Source organism: Pteropus vampyrus, unplaced genomic scaffold, assembly GCF_000151845.1.
Source record: "Pteropus vampyrus isolate Shadow unplaced genomic scaffold, Pvam_2.0 Scaffold322, whole genome shotgun sequence".
Lineage (NCBI taxonomy): Eukaryota > Metazoa > Chordata > Mammalia > Chiroptera > Pteropodidae > Pteropus > Pteropus vampyrus.
In genome coordinates, this window is record NW_011889103.1 from 339,680 (window position 1) to 353,962 (window position 14,283).

Here is a 14,283-nt window from a genome sequence, read left to right on the forward strand (position 1 = left end):
CATCATCCTGGGAAGTTCTAGGGTGAACTGCTCCATGCCACACCCTTTGAAGGGTCTCCCCGCTTGTTGCGGCATTCCTTCCCCCAGGCCCCAACTCCTCATTGCACCTTGCTTGTCTTGCCCTCAGAAAGAGCCCACATGGCTCTGTAGGGCCTGTTTCCTGTCTTCCCAGCTGATCTGAAAGTCAAATGAATGGTCTTGAAAGTTCACTGGCTCACAGGTCACCTCCTTCTCCCAGGTAACCTGTGCGTTTACACAGGCCTTAACCCAGAAGGAGGGCTTGAGTAGCAAGATTTCTGGCCCACTATTGAATAGGTATGTAGGGCTGGGTGTGATCTGCACGCAGTGGGTTTTCTCCTAACCTCTTCTGTTCACACCAAGAATAAACCCTCTGAGGGCTTGCGTCATTCCTGGGAAGCACACAATAGGTAGCTTATGCTGATCCCAGTTCATGGCAGTGCTTTCGAGAATTCTCCCTTTTTTGCTTTGTCAGTCAAGGCCAAATAGCATGGGATGCTGGTCCAAGGCTGTGAACCACATGTCATGCCCTATTCACCAGGCCACTGGAAGAAAAGGGTTCCAAGCCTTGGATGCCCAGCTCAAAACATTGTTCAGCCCTGTATAAAATATAGTGGGTATTGGTGGGTACTGAAGAAGTTCCTGCCATGGCCTTGAGAAGGCATAGCTTTGGGCTCCGTGGTTGGGAATGTCCATTGGGGTCTCCCAGCCGAGGCTCAGAGCATGCTGGTCTCCCTCTCATTCATCGAGGACCTCTCGTTTATCGATGACATCTTGGTAAAGGTCCTGTGGCTGGCGTAGGAGGAGTGGCCTGTGTCTTCACTCAGAGCATTGACCAGGCGAGAGAAGAGGGCCACCCTGAACTTCTTGAAGTCCTGACCCATGAAGACATACAGAATGGGGTTCATGCAGCTGTTGGCAATGGCAATGACAGTGGCTAGGGGCAAACCCAAGCTGAAGATGGAGCCAGGCATGGTGGCGTGGTGGAGTTCCAGGAGATAGAGCGTGTGGTAGGGGCACCAGCAGAGGAAGAAGGTGATGATGATGGTCATGATGATCTTGAAGGGCTTCTTGGTCTTGGCCAGGCGGTTGCGCCGCAGCTTGCAGACAATGATGAAGTAGCAGGCTGTGATGATGAGGACCGGGACCAGGAAGCCACAGAGGAAGCGGGTGATGGTCACCATCATGTGCCGGCTGAACCCCACAGAGTCCATTCGGGGGTAAGCAGGCCATGGGGAAGAGCTGGCCGCTGACAGGCTAAAGTTGTTGAAGCAGGATATCTTCCCATGCAGATGGGCTGTGTCCCGGAACACGAGGGATGGGGAACTCAAGAAGAAAGCCAGGACCCAGATAACCACGCAGGCTATGTAGGCTAGCCGCACACTGCGATGGTTCTGGGACCAGACAGGGAGGAGCACAGAGATGCAGCGGTCGAAGCTGATGACGGTCAACAGGAAGACGCTGGTGAACATGTTGTAGATAAGCAGGAAGTTGCTGATCTTGCACATGGCCGTCCCAAAAATCCAATGGTAGTCCATGGCAGCATAAGCAATGTGGATCGGGAGGAAGACATTGAACAGGAAATCTGCCACAGCCAGGTTGAGGAACCAGATGGTGTTCACCGTCTTCTTCATCTTGAAGGTGGCGATGAAGATCACCAAGCCATTGCCCAGGACCCCAAGGAAACAGACAATGCTGTAGACCACAACCAGGAAGATCCTGAATACCCTGCTTCCCGGGGGGGAAATGTCCTCCAAAACCATGATGGTCTCATCTTCGAGGTACTCGTCATAGGAGGCGTAGGAGGCGTTGTAATCCTCGTCCCCCATTCTCTGTAAGGGGAAACATGGGCATTACCGGAAACTTTAATGGAACTGGCTTTAAGAGGTCCACCAATATCAGCAGGACCAACTTTGTTCTCCCTGGCTCTGAGCAAGGCAAGTTTGGTTGTTTAACTACTTTCTGCTTTGCTATTTTATTTATTTAACGAATTCCTCTCCAGCACCTCCTACATACACGTACTGTTCTAAAGGCTTCACATATATAAACTCTCTTAACCTCACCACGACTCAGTGAGATAGGTAGGTTACAAACTCCATTTTACAGATGAGGAAACTGAGGCACAGAAAGTTTAAGTCACTTGCCCGAGGTCACACAGCCAGGAATCAAAACCCAGCTTCAGAGTCTAGTCTCTGGACAGCCATGTTTTGCTGCCTCTCTGGGATCCTCCCCTCCCTGTTACAGTACAGCGGGAGAGATGAAGATTCATCAGAAATTTCTTTAATTATGAAAAAACCTCAATGATGTTAATTGCAATGAAGATGTGCATAATGCCGTGAACTTGGTTCCATTCATGTTTCCAACACCCAAGGGATAGCCATGCTGGCATTCTCCAGTGCTCCCACCTTGTTAGTGGACCCCCACTGGTGCTTTTTGGAGATATAAGTTCAGACAGGAAGAGTCCCTCACCATTCACTGTTATGGGGTCCAAAGCTCTCCAGTGTGGGTCCTCAGCCAATCAGTCCCTCTGCACAGCTGGAAACACCTGTGGGGAAGAACAAGGAGGCAGCAGTTGGATCCCAGTCTAAGGGCCAGAGTGCCGGGTGGACTCAGAGCCAGAAATAGGACCTGTTGTTACTCTCAATTTACAGAAGAGGAAGCAGAGGCTTGGAGAGGCTAAGCAACATGCCCGAGGTTACTCAGCTATAAAGTGGCGAAGCCTCTTAAATCTAGATCGGCTACTGGACTCTTCATCCCAAACCTCATTTCCCCACCATAGCACATCCATAAATGAGAACCTGAGTCAGGGGTGGGTGCAGGGGAGAGCATGGATGGCTCAATGCAAACACCATCAGGGCAGGACCCAGAAAACACCATTCCAGGCAATGTTGGGCATCCAGAAGACAGAAGAACTGTTCGGAGCACCCACTATGTGCCAAGAACTATAATGCCCTCATCTCATTTTGTCTTCCCAGGGCTCTTCCAAATGCTGTTATTACTCATTTTGGAGCTGCAGAAACTGAGGCCCAGAGAAAGAAGTATTGTTCTCACTGAGCATTCTCTGGTCCCTGTGGGTACCATGAATTAGAGACAGACTCTGCTGTAACATCTGTCTCATGAGGAGGCAGACACAAATACACTCACTGAGGACCTACTGAGAACATAACTGGTCCTTCAAACAGTTCCTATAACACCATTGTTGGGTATTTTTCCAGTTGATGGGAGAACAAACTGAGACACTGGGAGTTAGCCAGTTTGGGAGGTCTGGAAGCAGTGGTCATATGCGTGCTTCAAATCCAACCTCAGCCACTTACCAGCTGGGTGGCTTTGAACATATGATTTCTCCCCTCTGAACCTCAATTTCCTCATCAGTAAGATGAGAATAGTCACTTCACAGAGTGTATGTAAGAACCACAGGCATCAGGAACGTGGATTATTTGACTTGGTGCTGGCACACAGTAAAACTTCAATAAATGTTAGTGATTACATTTTGGCCCAAAAGTAACAGCTGATGAGCAGCCAAGCTGGAATTTGAACTCAGGGCTCTGACACCCCAGACTCTATGCACTTTCCACCACCCAAACTCTCTCCATCTTGACAAATGTGCTCCGAACCGGATGTCTTAGCCTGGTGAGACTATTGATCGATGCTTCATTATCAAGAAAATTCCAACCTTTCTCCATCTAAATTCATTGCTGGTCCTTCACGGGTTTGGGGTTATATTTTATTGCATAAAAACCATCTCTTGCTTTTATTAAATAAGAGCTACTTGGGAAATTCTATTGAGGACTCTGGGCTCCACGGACTCAGAATTTGAGCTTCGGTATCATCCCACTCTGCTGGGAGGACATTCCAGAAGTGACCAATGAGGGGTCCCCAGGGCTTCCCAGAGCACTAGAATTTGGAGGGAAGATGGCAACACTGCAGCTGACCCTCCTTAATTGGGGGAAATGTAACCAGTGTTCATGATAATAATGAATGCTAGGGACTATGCTGAACATGTAATACAGGTGGTCTCACTTTAGCACCAACGAGCCTGAGGAAGCTGAAGACCCTTGCATCCAGGAAGGTATCCAGGAAGGAAGTGGCAGAGCTGGGATTTGAACCAGGTCTGCAGAACCTGGGCTCTTACCATCCTCCATGCTGCCCTGAAATCATGATCTGATGACAGCCACTGAGTATATCCTTGAGGAGGAAATGACCATATCCACATTATCTGTGCCAGACTGTGCAGGCCCCAGGGACAAAGAAATGGCTTTCTTAACAGTAAAGCTGCCTGAGCTCCAGGCATCACATTTAAGTTCCAGGCGGAAAGAAGGGAAAAGATAAAGGAAGGGTACTCCACAGGAGCTCACAGTCACAAGGCAACAAGGCAGAGAAAGTGCTGATGGGGGGAAGGCCAGGATGCCTCAGGAGCCCTGAGGTTCCTCCGACCCCCAGCCTGAGATGAGAGTCTAAGGCTTCCTCAGGCAGGCAGGGTCTCCCTAGGGCCCCGTGAGGCTAAAGTTTTAACTTGTTAGCTGAGTTTATGTTTTTGTTTTCAATGAGATCTGAGGTACTTTTATTTTATTTTATTTGCCTTCTGTAGAGCATTTTATTTTATTTTTTTTATTAAATGTATTGGGGTGACATTGGTTAATAAAATTGTATATTGCATTGAGTGTTCACCACCCAAAGTCAAATCTCCTTCCACCACCATATATTTAATCCCCTTTACCCTAATCTACCTCCCGCTTTCCCTCTGGTAACCACTAAACTGTTGCCTGTGTCTATGAGTTGTTGTCTGTTTGTCTTGTTCATCTGTTGCTTTCAGTTTTATATACCACATATGAGTTTTAAAGGACAACTGTGAGTTAAGACAATGGAAGAAGGGAGGAGGGAGACCATCTCCCCACCCCCCAGCAATCCCCCGTTTTTGGCATGGGGAAAGGTCTGAGCCCCAGGAGGAGGATGAAAAGGAGCAGAGACTCAAGCCCCAGCACTTTGCATTGCAGCTTCTGCAGATATGCCAGGGACACAGATAACGTCATGTCTAGCTCTCCTGCTGGGCTGGGAGCAGCTTAGGTCAGAGGCCACATCTTTTCATCTTTGAACAGGGGCCAGGCTGAGCCAGCAAAGGGTGGTGCTGACATCCTCTGGGCATTTCATCCTGAGAACTGAGTGAGTCAGTGTCTTCTCCACCTTCTAGCCCCTTGGCTCTCTCCCTGGAGGGGAACCCTACTCACAGGTTTGTATTCAGCCTCCACTCTGTCCCCCACATACAGCCCTCCTGTCCTGAGCCTGTTTCTGTCCCCAGACCAGACAGTACTGGGCTGAGTGATCAAGCACAAAGATACCATGGCCCAGCCAGGCTGCCAGTGTCCAAATCCTCAGTCTACATGAACTTCCTGTGACCTTAAACAAGCTAGTTACCTTCTCTGCACCTCAACGGTCTTATCTATAAAGTAGACATGATAGGACTAAATGTCACATGTAAAGCACTTAGAACAGGGCCTGTTATGGGGTAGGCACTATGTTGTTATTGTTATTATTACTGTTCTTGTTGTTATTATTATTATTATTTTATTATTATTTCTCAGGCTTCCACTCTTAACTCCCTTGTAAAATGGCCTTAGCCTGGGAACATGGGAGGGGCCAGGAAGGCCAGAGGACCAGTTCATCCTGCCCAGTTGTCTCCCAGCTCTGGATTCAAGGGCAGGTCAAGGACGACACAGACAAGGAGTTTGCTTCTCTAAGCTCCAGTCTCCTCATCTCTCCAATGGAGATAAGAACCCCTCCCTATGCTGTCAGGAGGGTCATATGAGATAACAGGGAATCCTTTGCCAATTGTAAATTGTAAAGAGCTATAAAATTCTAGTTGTTTGTATTTCTTAAACCATCCACAACCAGGAAAAAAGTATATGTAACTACATATACATAATACGTGTATGCACATAGGTAACATTTATTTGAATGCTCCATTATATGCCAAGCACTGCTATGCAGGACTCCAGGCAATGCTTCCAACCACCCTGCAAGGATAATGTTAGTTTGCAGGTAAGAAAATGAGGTTCAGAGAGGTGAAACAACTTGGCTGAGGCCACACAGCTGGGAATTCTGACTCCAGAGTCTGACTTCCAAGGTTCCCAAGTGAAAAGTCTCTTTGGCTCCCCTGCTTCCTCAAGGGATTAACTGTTCCACCTCTCTGAGCCCCCTAAGCCTCAGCTTTTAACCCTGAGGACCCAGACCTTCATCATGTTCTTGATCCTCCACAGGGCTGCTTTCCCTGAGCCACCTTCCCAAGTTTCCCTTCATCTTTCCTTCAAGGCTACATGAAAATCACACCCGCAAAGCTGTGTAAGTTCTGGTCAATGACGTCAGCCCCTGCCTCTCTTGGGCTGCCCTTTATGAAGCCCCCTGCTCAGTGAGAAGTGCCCCCAGAGAATTCGAGGTCATAGATAACATGGCTTTTCCTGAAAAACTGGGCTGCTTTCTTATTTTTGATAATTCAAGTTCTACAACTGATCACATTTCCCGTTTTGATATGGCCACAAGGAAGCTCAGTCACATTTGCAGGTCAAAGGCAGCAACCTCATTAACCCTGCTGGTCTGCAGTTTTCTGCATTGGTTTTGGTTGGTCCTTATGTCTACAACTAATTATACTTTATACTGGTTTCAGTTCCTTGTAATAAATAATGATTGGTGCACACAATAGCTCGAACACTACACTAAATGCTTTAATTGCATTAGCTCGCACACCTCAATGCCCAGGAGTGGTACTGCTATTACTCTCAATCTAAAGGTAAGGAAGTGAAGCTAGTGTCACACAGTCAGCTAGTGACCAATGCACATCCAGTTTGCTCTGACTCTGAGCCCTGCTCTTAACCACCTTGTTTTCCATGTCTGTTCACACCCTTCATGATGCCTCATGGTCCCCCAGCTCCATCCTCCAGGGACACCTCCTCATTGATCTCCTTTTCCTAGTCTCTCAAGGAATTTACCTTCCCCAGTTTTCTGGACAATCTGGCTGAGGTCTGGGGCAAACATGGGGATAATGTGCCAAAGATGACATTGCCCATCACAGCCCAGACAAACATGTGAGCCTGTGGCCAGCCTGTCCGCTTTACTGCCCTTAGCTCCCCAGAGAACCCAGAGGTCAGATGAGTTGTCCTGGCTTGGCAGGACAAGATTCTTCCTGCAACCCTGAACTCACAACTCATTTGAAACCAGGGCCTAGAGCTAGTCTGCTCTGAGACTCCCAGGACAGACTCCCCAGGCCCGTCGTGGCTGTCCTTTCCTTGAGACAGTTCCTATAGGTCTCCAGGAGATAATACCAGGAGGGATCTGGTTCAGGAGGCAGAAAATCTGCTGTGACATCTGAGCAAGTTGCTTATCCAGTCTGAGCCTCGGTTGTGCAATCTGCAAAATGGGAATAATAGTACGTGCCCTGCCTGCCTCTCAGGGCTGCTAGGAGGATGAGCTAAGGAAGTAAATATGAGCTTCTGGAGGTCAGACGAGAAGGTAGGTGGTTTCTAAATCCCTTCCTTTTTATAACTTTTTATAACTTTATTTTGAAATAATTACAGACTCACAAAAAGTTACAAAAACAGTACAGAGAAGTCCCATGTACCCATCACCCAATTGTCTCTGACAGTGGCATCTTACATAACTCTGGCACATTTCCTGAAATATTGCTGGACAAATGAATGAATGAACAAATGGATAAAGTAAGCAAATAGATGGATGAATTCATATTCTTTCTAGCTCACTGGGTTGATCTGGAAATTAGAAATAATAATAATGACAATGATGATGCCATGGAACAAAGCACAGTAGAACAAAGGGATTAAGAGCCCAGAACACGGCCTCATAACCACCAGTGTGGACTCTTGTCTCTACAACCTACAAATTGTGTAATCTTGGTCACTTTTGTGTCCATCCTATATTTTCATGTTGAAAACTAATCTCCAGTACAACGGTATTCGAAAGTGGTGCCTTTGGGGGATGATTAGGTCATAAGGGTGGAGCCCTCATGAATGGGGTTAGTACCCTTACAAAAGGAACTCCAGAAAGCTCTTACCCCTTCCCCCACGTGAGGACACAGTCTATGAACTAGGAAGCAGGTTCTCGCCAAACACCAAATCTGCCAGCACCTTGATCTTGGACTTTCCAGTCTCCAGGACTGTGAGAAATAAATATTTGTTGTTTAAGCCACCCAGTCTCTTGCATTCTGTTATAGCAGCCAGAACTGACTAAGGTCCATTGCTGAAACTCGATTTCATTACAACAGTCTAAAGCAATGGGGCTAATCCAAGGACCAAACTCCTGGGGCTGTTGTGAGGGTTGAATAAAGGGTGTGTTGTTAAGTACTCAGGCACTGACTGCCTGGCACGTGGAAGGCTCACCGTAGATAATTAATTAAGCCACTTGCTGTGCACGTGTCTCACCCAGTTCTCAGGACAGCCCTTCCGGATTAGAACATGATTATATCCATTTTCAGATGAGGATACTGAGACACGGGGAGGTAAAGTAAGCTCTGTGAAGCATTTTGCACTGTTGTTAAGCTTAAGGCCACTATTATTTTTGTTTTTGTTGTCGTTGTTGCTAGTGGTGGCTCCATCTATATTGCGTGCCCACCAGAGTTTTTATTAGCACCTGGTTCTGACCCTTCTTGCCTCCTTCATCTCCACTCTGTCCCCAGGCCTCTCCCTCAATGCTAAATCCTACCTGCGAAAACCTCCCCAGGCCACCATCTCCACAAAAGGCCTTCTAGGTAACAGACGCTTGTCCTTCACCAGCCCACAGCTCAGGGCAGGTGCCAAGCCCGTTAGAAATGTTGCCACAGACTCTTCCAAGTAGCCCTGGAGGAGGTTCAGCAGCCTTCGCTCCGAGGCTTTGGAAACCTAAAGCTTGATGCCTGCTGTTATCAGGCAGCTCAGGCTGCTATAACAAAGCACTGCAACTTGACCAGCAGACTTTTTCTCACAGTTCTAAAGGCTGGAAGTCCAAGATCAAGGTGTCAGCAAGGTTGATTTCTCCTGAGCCCCTTCTCCTTGGCTTGTGGATGGCCACAGTCTCCCCATATCCTCACATGGTCACCCCTCTATGTACGTCTGCGTCTTAATCTCTTATAAGGACACCAGTCAGGTTGGATTAGGGTCCACCTTAGTGACCTCATTTTACCCTAACCACCACTTTAAAGGCCCTATCTCCAAATATAGTCACATTCTGAAATCCTGTAAGTTAGGATGTCAACATGTGGATTTGCAGGGGGATGGATACAATTCAACCCGTAACACCTTCATCTGTTATTACTGTTATAACTTAGCATTACTCTCTGTGGTTTCTCCAGATCACTCCGTGCTCGGGAGTCTTACCCCCAGCTCTCTGCCCCAAGGCCTGGCCCATGCTCCACCCTCCACCCTAGGCCGTATCCTTATAATAGCCCCCCCCCACACACACACACACATCGTGCCCCCAGTGGGAGATTTACAATCTCTAAACCCAACAAGGAATTGCCATCTAGAATGTATAAGTAACTCCTTCCTGCAAATCCAAAAAGACAGCAATCCCAACAGAAAAATGAACAAATTATATGAACAGGTAGTTTACAGGAGAAAAACCCCAAACCCAAGCAGATGACAAATTGATACTCAAAGACATGCAAATGAGAATCACAACTAAATGAGACTTTGTACCTACCAGACTGTGGCAAGGACTAGAAAGCTGGCATGGATACCCCCCGGTTTGATGGGGTGAGGCACAGGTTCTCATGCCATGCTGTGGAGACCCATGAACCCCTGTGCGCCTCACAGTCCCCCAAGAAACCACACGCCAGGATGCTCGTGGGCAGTGTTTGCAGAGGTATCCCTTAGCTTCAGTCCTCCAGAAACTAGCCTCAAATGAGGATTCCTGCAAAAGTGATTTATTTATTAAGAAAATATTCCAGGAAATATCTGTAAGGGAGTGGAAAAGTAGGATTGGGAAGGGGAGGAGGCTGGGCAAGGGTGCAGAAGGTGGCCTTGGCTCACACTGGGGGCTCAGAGAACAATGGAGGTCACATGCCAGGAGGCTGAGAATTTATATCATTGCCCCCTGTCCTGGGGTGTGCGTTTCTTCCACAAAGAGCTACAGGTGCGAGCTGTCAGGAGCAAGAGCCCACAGGGAGACTGTCTACACGAAAAAGTCAAGGATCCAAGGGATTCAGGCAGCGTACAGATGCATCTGCCAATGGCTGGAAGAGAGAGATGGGTGAATGCTATGCAGCTGTTAGAAGCAGCAGATTATCAACTGCACACACGGCCACAGAACACGAAGCACCTTGAAACCACCCACCCTCACAGCACTTAAGTGCATTGAAAACATGCACGTAAAAACAGCAACATGCGTAAAACGGTAATGCACATTTTGCAAGACCACGGCCAAATCACAAGATACACATTGAACAAATTAGAATAGTTCCCTGGGAGCGGAAATGGGAGGGAGAGGAGTAGAAAATGGGGCTAAAAGGAAATGAATATAGTGAAGAAAAAAAACAAGACAAGTGCGGGGGCTTCCAGAGGCCAGTGATGATGCAGATGAGGGTGGACAGACGGGTGTCATTATGTCAGCCCTCTCTCCTCTCCTGAGGTCCAGAAAAACCCAAAGCAAACAAGCAGACACACCAAACCCCTGCCTGGGGTTTATGCTCCAGTGGTGCGTGGGTCACTGAAATCCCTGAGGAAGCCACACTGGACAGGCCAAGGGCCAAACAAGCAGCCTTGTCCTTGCCCCAGGGGCCTTGAGAGTCCCACCCTGCCAGCCTCCTCTGTCAGGCAGGGAATGAATGAACTTAGAGGAGGCAATGGAGGTAACAGCATCAGCCCAGTTCAAGGTGGCTACGCAGTGACAAGGTGCTGGTACCTCCTTGGCAAGCCCAGGACCTACCAGGTCACCAGGCAGAAGATCCCACTGCAGATGGCCCTCGCCACCGCAGACCCTTGCTGGGAAAGGGCATGGGGCTCAAGGTCACATCTGGTTCCTCCTGCCACAGAAAGCAAAAACCTCAGGCAGATGTTCTTCGCTTAATTTATTTAAAAAAAAAAATGTTAATAACCCTGACTGCATTTCAGGCACGGTTCTAAACACTATTACAGATGCGGAAACTAGCCTAGAGAGGGTCAGTGAGGTGCCTAAGGTCACACAGGTAGCTCAGATAAGCAAGGTAGATCAAATTAGTCAACCTGGACAGAGAAGGAAGCTCAGAGCCTGCTGAAATGCCACACTCACTCTCTTTCCTTGTCCACTGCCTCACCTTCTCAGAACATTCCAGAATTCTCTGGCTTTGCCCCCCAGCGGAACCTCCCAGCAGCCTCCATGAGATCAATCTAACAGGGTTCTGTGTATGCATTTTACAGAAGGGGCAAGATGAGGCTCCAAGTGCCTTGGGATTTTCCCTTAAAGTTCCTCTGCCTCTAGTTAGTGGCTCAGGTGGGAATGTGTCATGATGCCAGGTGCTTCGGGAAAAGCCCTTTGGAGGCAGGGCTCATTCATTCATTCGTCCTTCAAGGATGTGTGGAATCTGCTGCTCTCTGGCCCAGGAGAGGAGGCTGAAGTACATTGGATGCACCTTTTCTCACCTGGACCTTTCCCTAATCCTGCAAGGTCAATGTCATCAGTCCCGATATAACAAGGGAGGTCTGGGGCCCAATGGGAGGAGAGCTGCTTGCCTAAGTCACACGCCTGGTTAGTGGCAACGTAGGCATTTGAATCTGGGTCCTTATGAATCCAGGGCCCTACCTCCTCCAGCTGCTGACTGTCGGCCTGTGTCCTCATGGTCTCAGAGGAAAGCAGAACTGAGAGGCGGCTGGGCAGCCGAGGTATGCTTTCTACTTTCTCTCCATGTTACTGCTCAGGCCTCTTGGCCAAAAGCACACCCCGAGTCAGCAAAGGACTCACTCCCTTTCTGGCCATGTCTGTCTGTCTGTCTGTGTCTATTTGTTCATGTTCCTCCCTTTCTCTTAGCTCACGCTCTCTCTCCCCAACCCCCACCCTGCATGCCTCTCTGTGTGTCTGACTCTTTCTGCCTCTCTCTTCTCCACAGAGGAGTCTCTGTCTCTGTCTCCCTCTCCACCTCCCCTCCCCTCTGAGAAGCTCAGCAGCCCCTCACCTGCTCACATCACTCACCTGCATGCCTAGCCCAGCCAAGCCACCAGCAGCCGCTCACTGGCTCTCCCAACCCTCTGCTCTCCTGTCGCAGACTGCCACTAACCTCCTCGCGGCCGCAGGCCGTAGGCCCAATGCAGGAGCCTTATTTGTCCTGTGGGTGTGGGAGCCCATCAAGGAAACTGGGAGCTCTTCTCTAGTGTTTGGCCTGGCTCCTGTCCCCATCTCCCACCTCCCCCACAACCCACCATGACAGCCCAGTTGGGTGGCCCCCATGCCTCTCCTCCAAAGCTCTTGGCTGCTGAAAGGCTTTAAGGGGCTGGGAGGCTCCTTGGAGGACATCTCATTTTGTAGCTGAGGAAACTGAGGTCCAGAGAGAGCGAGTAAGCCCCCCACCCCTACCCCAAGCCAAGGAGAAGAGAGCCCTGGGCTGTCATGTGTGGTGTATCCCCAGAGCCTACAACTCTACATGGCACTTCCGACACCTTACGCCTCACACTGTATCCTCACTGCATAGGTTTGCAAATGGAAGCTCACTCAGAAAGGTGAGGTGACTAACCCTGGCTCACACAGCCTTTAAGCATCAGCCTAGGATTCGAACCAAGGAGTCTCTGACCCCCAAACATTTGCTATTTCTACTCACCCAAGATCACAGCCTCAGTCAGTAGCTGAAATGTAATGGGGCCTTCCAGGCACCACTCTCCCCCTCAAGCAGCCTCCCCACTGCCCCCAGGCCCGGCTGCTGACTGTAGGTCCTGATGTCTTCAGCTCCTGCCTGAGTTCCCCGGGTGGTCCCATCTACCAGTTCCTGTCCCTTCAGGACGGACAGAAGGGGTCTCCCAGCCCCCACAGATGGCTCCAGAAGACACCTCAGGGGTTACAATTTCTGGATTCCCAGCTCTGAGAAACTCAGAAACCTCGAAACCACATAGCGCCAGCAGATGTTCCAACAGCAGGCCTGGCTGCCAGCCCCGGGACAGAATTAGCTCTGTGTTGGGAGAGAATTTCCTCCCTGGTCCCACGCCCACACTCGGAGCTCACAGAGTCACTGCAGTGGGACTATAAGGTGCTGGCTGCCTAATGGGCTGTCCCATTTTCTTTTGGTTGGGATGGGGCCGCATGTAAGCTTAGGGCTCTGCAGGGGTGCGCGAAGCCCCTGGCCCAGCACAGCCGACCTTTTCAGAGGCAGAGGCCTCAGAAACCTCCAGTAGCTGATGAGGACACAGAAAGAGCCCGAATATCTACTCCTCTGCTTGGCTTTTCCTCATTAGAATGACACTCCTTCCTCCCAGTGGGCTCTGTCCAAAATCCGCTCCCTGCTGCTCTGCGCCCTACTGGCTGATCCGCAGGAATGACATCAATAGGCTCCTTGCCCTCTGACCTCTAGTTGGGTTTGATCAATGAGGAGCCCAAGGGTGGGGATTGCAGGGTAGCAGAAGAGCAAGGTCGGGTGTTTATCCTCCCAGCTCCCTTCCTGCAGGGTCTCCACGAACTGGCCACAGCAACCTTCGAGGCAGTGACCACTCCCTCCTCTGGCCCTCAGCCTGGGGCAGAAAGGTCTCCTTGCATCCCACACCTTGCTGCATCATCCCTGATACCATCCACCCCTTTCTAAGTCCTCTCTTGCCTAAGCTCTCATCAGTCACCCCCATCTGAGCAGGAAGTTCGTCTCCTGCTGAGACTCTGACGGAGAACCCAGACTCTCCCGGCCTCCTCCTTTCTCACCCCATGTCTATCAAATCCTACCTCTTTTGTCTCCTAAACAGCTCGCAAATCTTTTCCATCATTTCTGCTCACCTGGATGACTGGAATAGTCCCCTAACCAATCTCTTGCTTCAACTATGATTACATTTTCCACCTAGTAGCTGGAAAGATCTTTTTAAAATTCAGACCATATTGCATTTCTTCCTGCTTAAAAGTTCCCAGCTGTTCCTCTTGTCCTTAGAATAACACCAACTCCTTACCAAAGTCCCTTAAGGCCCAAGTGATATGGTCCCTGCCTACCCTAAAACTGAGTCAAGGCTTGACCCCAGCTATAGCCCCGACCCAGGGCCCAGGAAGCGTGCAAATGCCTCCTTGCAAACCCAATCCCACCACTTTGTTGCAGACCCAGCAGCCATTCTCAGCCACAAAAGGCCCCCA

General features: G+C 49.4%; 1 protein-coding gene across 1 annotated transcript in view; it reads right to left on the reverse strand.

Moving 5' to 3' along the window:
• Nucleotides 1–287: 287 nt before the first annotated feature.
• CMKLR1 (chemerin chemokine-like receptor 1) overlaps nt 288–14,283 on the reverse strand; it is a 28,606-nt gene continuing 14,610 nt past the window's right edge. Inside the window, exons 2-3 of the mRNA XM_011377792.2 lie at nt 2,488–2,563; nt 288–1,850 (exon numbers count right to left, since the gene is read on the reverse strand). Of these exons, the coding sequence (XP_011376094.1) occupies nt 735–1,850; nt 2,488–2,490 (1,119 nt within the window). The 5' untranslated portion in view covers nt 2,491–2,563 and the 3' untranslated portion in view covers nt 288–734. The remainder of the gene's footprint in view (nt 1,851–2,487; nt 2,564–14,283) is intronic.